General features: G+C 55.0%; 1 protein-coding gene and 1 non-coding gene across 2 annotated transcripts in view; both read right to left on the reverse strand.

The window, feature by feature from the left end:
- SLIT1 (slit guidance ligand 1) overlaps nucleotides 1–4,934 on the reverse strand; it is a 185,517-nt gene that overhangs the window by 34,438 nt on the left and 146,145 nt on the right. Inside the window, exons 14-21 of the mRNA XM_019639006.1 lie at nucleotides 4,841–4,932; nucleotides 4,119–4,142; nucleotides 3,812–3,956; nucleotides 3,107–3,181; nucleotides 2,815–2,958; nucleotides 1,812–1,955; nucleotides 1,317–1,483; nucleotides 72–204 (exon numbers count right to left, since the gene is read on the reverse strand). Coding sequence (XP_019494551.1) covers nucleotides 72–204; nucleotides 1,317–1,483; nucleotides 1,812–1,955; nucleotides 2,815–2,958; nucleotides 3,107–3,181; nucleotides 3,812–3,956; nucleotides 4,119–4,142; nucleotides 4,841–4,932 — 924 coding nt within the window. The remainder of the gene's footprint in view (nucleotides 1–71; nucleotides 205–1,316; nucleotides 1,484–1,811; nucleotides 1,956–2,814; nucleotides 2,959–3,106; nucleotides 3,182–3,811; nucleotides 3,957–4,118; nucleotides 4,143–4,840; nucleotides 4,933–4,934) is intronic.
- TRNAV-GAC (transfer RNA valine (anticodon GAC)) lies at nucleotides 1,044–1,117 on the reverse strand. The gene has a single exon. It is a non-coding gene; the product is annotated as a tRNA-Val (tRNA).

Below are 4,934 nucleotides of genomic sequence, written 5' to 3' on the forward strand. Positions count from 1 at the left end.
CAAGCTGCTAGTCAGCTAATATCTGCTCTTGGTCATCTCCTCCTCCTGAGGCCGGGCCTCAGGCTACTCACAGTTCTGTGACATTCTTGGGGATGCCCTTGGGCAGGGCCTGGAGGTGCTTGTTACTGCATCGGACCACGGTGTCCAGGCAGGCGCATTCCTGGGGGCACTGCGGGCGGGGCAGGCAGCCCCCCTCCTCCTGGCCTGGGGAGGAAGGTACGAAGCCATGTCAGTGAGGGGACAGGCCTTCTTAGGGCCTCCTGCGGCCAGGGCCCTTGCAGGGCTCCTCAGTAAGTCTCCTCTTGGCTGCATCCCTCCGCCACCAGGGACAAAGCCCCTTGGGCCTGTTTTGAGGTTAATATAGGTCTTAGGTCAATCTCTTCTGCCTCAGACCCAGTGGAGGAGGATGGCAACCACACCATTTCTTGAGTACCTACTATGTGCTGGACACTGTATGGAACACAGTCTCCTTAACAGTGCAGTAAGGGGTACCACTGTCACCTCTAGAATGCAAGCGCCATGAGGACAGAGACCTGTGTCTCCTCTTTGTTCACTGAAGGAGCCCAGAGAAGGGCCTGACACACAGTGGCCCTCAAAAGAGATCAGTTGAATGAATGAATTGCTATTTTACTGGAGATCTGGAGAGGTTAATTAAATAACTTGCTCAGGTTAGAAGACTGGTCAGAGGCAATGTGGGATCTGTACCCATTGCATAGTCCAGACAGGGCAAACCCTAAGTCTGCAGCACTTAGAAACAGCCAGAAGGCAAGTTTCTGGGTTAAATGTACTCAGATAAAGAAAATACACTAAAATGTTAACTGTGATTTTCTCTGAGTGTGTGTGGGGGGTGGGGGGGGAAGAATGGATAATGTTTATTTCCTTCCTTTATATTTTCCCATTTTTTTAAACAATCCTATTATTGCTCATTTTATTTTATTTTATTTTATTTTATTTTATTTGGGAACAGCCATGGTCATTGGTTACACATTGCTTTCAGGCTACAATGGCATAGTTGACTCTTTTAGGGAGGGCACAGCTCACAGTGGCCCATGCAGGGATCGAACCGGCAGCCCTGGTGTTGTCAGCACCACGCTCTAACCGACTGAGCTAACCGGTCACCCTTATTGCTCTCACAATCACACAAAGACACCACCAGGTGGGGCTCCCTGTTTCTTGCCCTTCCCCATCAACAGAGCCTCCCTCCCAACAGCCCCTCCTCTCAGGGGCATGTCACGGGGCAATGCCCACCCACTCCCCATGCCCCTGCCTGGCCCAGCTTGCCCTCTCTCCTGCCGCCCAGGGGGCCCACGAGTTACCTTCCTCACACCTGAAGTCAGGGAAGGCCACGTCCTGCAGGGGAATCTGTCGCAAGAAGTCTGGGTTCTGGCATCGAGGGTTCCCCGTGACAATCTTCCTCTTCCGCAGCCAGTCGCCCAGCCAGGCCAGCTGGCAGTTGCAGTTGAAAGGGTTAGCCAGGAGGTTTCTGAAAGAGGCAGGTCGTGTGACCACAAAGACACCCTGCCAGTTTCAACTGTCCCAGCAAAGCCCTCTCCCGCCCGCCATGTACTGTCCACACAGCCACCTCCATAACTCTCAGATGACCAGCCAACCATTACCAAGAGGCGCTGTTTCAACATGGCAGGACCCAAATTTCAACAAACCATGGGGACCCAAACATCCCCTGAGTTTGTTTTTTAAAGTAACCACCAGGAAGACCATACCCTGGGGATGGCAGGTGGATGGGGCTCCTGAAGTGCAGATGGCTGACACCAGAGCCCCAGGCCCGCCTGCCCTCCGAGGGCCAGACTTACAGTGTGGAGAGGGCCTGCAGGGTGTCAAAGGCCCCGGGAGAGATGGTGGCGATCTGGTTGTCATAAAGCGAGAGGAGGCGGACGTTGCGCAGGCCCGTGAAGCTGTTGTTGTGGATGCAGCTGATGTGGTTGTTCCTCAGCATCCTGGGAGGGCGGGTGGAGAGGAGGGGAGGGGAGAGACCACGCTGTGCCTGTCAGCCACCTGCCTGCACTGTGCTTTGGCCACCACCACCGGCCAGTTCACAGACCTCTCCCAGGGGCACTGAGCCACACGAAGGGGATCCCAGCACCAGAACCCTTCACACAGTAGCACTGGCCACAGGTCAAGTACTCTATAGCCACATGTGTTGGACAGTGCAGACATGGGGCATTTCCATCACCTCAGGAAGTTCAACAGCACAACACTATTAGACACGCTAAAACTCTACACAACCATCTGAAGAGCTAGTGCTGCCTGGGCAGAGAGTGGCTCACTGCAGCATACATGAAGGCTGGATGACCTCAGGATCCTACTGGGTCCTGATGTCTGGTTCGCTCTGGCTGCGTTCTGCATCATGGGATCCCAGAATTCCAGAAATGGTGCTCCCCCATCTTCACCCACTTGAAGCACCTCTACGATGTCCCCGTCATGGGGCCAACAACTCTTCCTGCCACAGTGGTGCCGGCCCCTGCTGAGCTGAGCACACGTGCTGTGCTCTCGCAGCCTGACTACAGGGCAATGAGAGCGGACTTCCAGAAGGGGCCACCTCCCTCCATCCCTTCACCAGGCACCAACTCCACGATCCCAGGGAGCAAGAAAGCAGGCTGCACCACAGTTACCAACATCTGATTACTTGGCCCACTGCAGTCAGGGTCCTCAGCTCTCCCCCGCTCCTGCAAGCTGGGGCCAGGGAGAGGGGCCCTCCTGCCCACTCTTCCGTTCCCTTTAATGCAGACACCCACACTCTGGCTTTTGCCTGTTGCAGTCTAGCTGCCCATCCTGCTCCCCGCCCCGCACACTCACAGGGTCCTCAAGCCGTCCAAGCCCCGGAACATGCCACTCCGGATGGACTCCAGCTGGTTGGCGGTGAGGTGCAGCTCACTCACAGAGGCTGCGCCCTCAAAGGCCCCGTCTTCGATTTCTGACACCTTGTTGTTGCTCAGGTTGCTGGGAGAGGAGGTGGCAGGAGGATAATAAGCTCAGGACCCCTATTCCTGCACCCAGCCCCCACGCATGCTCCCCCACACCCTGTATCTTCCTCCTTCACCCTGGGCCAGTGTCCTGACTACAACCTTCCCACCAATGGGTAACTCACATTTTCTTCAGATGGGTGAGTTTTTTAAACATCCCAGTGGCCTCCAGGATGGAAATCTCATTGTTGTTTAATCGTCTGCAAGAGGCAATGAAGGGAACGTGCACATCCATAAATGACAGACATTGATGTATCTTCCAAACTGAGATTATTTAGGACTCAAACAAAGGGGAGTCCCAGCTGAATTTATCTGGCAAGGCAAATTGATCCTATTTCAAAAGATGCCTGGGCCAAGTACTAAAGTTAGGAGCTGGAGGGGAGCTGTGAATGGGGATGTTTTTAACATAGAAAATGCCATGAAAATTTATATACATAAATGACAGATATGTGTAGATATTCATGCACATACATGTATATGTGCACAAATTTATATTTTTAGATAGAGAAAAAAATAATTAAAGGATAGTTTAAGCCCCAATTTGAGCTAATCAATTAATGTCCTCACCCCAAATGGCAAAAGCATGATTGAGAAAAGCCACCCCTGGTTCAGGCTGGTGACCTCCCCTGGGTACCAGAGATTGCTTCAAGGGCATGTAAGGCTGTGAGTCAGGAGGAGGGGGCAGGGGGCTACTTCCTACAAAGCCAGCAGATGCCATGCTGGTGTCTCCAAAGGTCCATAGAGCTCGACCAGAGGTAAACCTGGAGCACACCCAGGGAGCTTAGTGGGAGCAGGGGCAGGTGAGGGTGTGGAGGGTCTGGGGGCCTCACAGCTCAGCCGTGGACTGGGGGATGCGATCAGGGATCTTGGTGAGCTTCAGGCTGGAGCACTCCACCACGCTGGCCTCACAGCGGCACTTGTGGGGACAGACTACATCACTGTTGCATTCACTGTTCAGCTGATAATCCTCCGTGCCTGTAGTGAGAGGGCAGGGGCCAGGGGCTGAGAGGCCCAGGGCAGGCTCCAAGCAGCCTTGCCCAGCCCAACTCCCAGGCCCCTCAGCCTGCCACCCTGGCCCCCTTTCTACCCACTGCCATCGACCCACCCAGGCTCGCCTTGCATCCCCCACTCTCCTACCTGGAATGAAGTACTGCTCTTTGGCTGGAGAGAAAAGCAGAAACACCATGATGCTGGTGGGATCGCCCAGGACTTGCAGGAAAAGCCCAGCCCCCAGCCCCACTGCCCAGCTGAAGCACCCCGAGAATGAGGCTGGAGTTCCAGAAAAAGGCCCCAAAGCCCATCCATCCAGCCCCTGTGTGGAGAAGGCCTTCGACAAATCATAGATGCTCCTTGCCCAGGCCGATGTTGGCAGCAGCACCACACCCAATTAAACCTCTCAGGGAGCTCCAAAGCCATGGGAACCCTCACGTGCAATGGCACAAGATAGGGATGGGGCAGGAGACACCAGGCCCTGACCAGGATGCAGGCTCAGAAGCTGACCCACACTGCCCCTGGCCAGGTGCTGCCCAGAGCCCGGAAGAGGCAACTGTCTCACTGAGGACGGGTCCCAGGCCTCCTGAGTGTCTTAAAGGGCTGAAAGCAGTAGCATAAAAAAGAACTGGCCTGGGAGTAGAGGTCTTTACCTGGGTCCTCCCTCGGGACCTTCAGCAAGCTCCCCTTCCCCAGGCCAGTAACATGAGGGATGGGACTGAACACTATTCATATCCAAGCCTAGAATTTGGGGCCAACACCCTCCAGCATGGGTCCTGTATGGCCTTGGACACCCTCACTGGAGCCATACAGGAAACATCACAGGGTCCCCGAGCAGGCTGAAGACAAAAAGGTGGGCAGGCAGCTACCTGAACACCGGAACTTCTTGCTCTTGATCTGCCCGATGCGCTTGTTGGCGAGGCGCCGGGGGCTGGCACAGCGGGCCCCACTTGTCTCAATGGG

This window comes from Hipposideros armiger, unplaced genomic scaffold (genome assembly GCF_001890085.2).
Source record: "Hipposideros armiger isolate ML-2016 unplaced genomic scaffold, ASM189008v1 scaffold_42, whole genome shotgun sequence".
Lineage (NCBI taxonomy): Eukaryota > Metazoa > Chordata > Mammalia > Chiroptera > Hipposideridae > Hipposideros > Hipposideros armiger.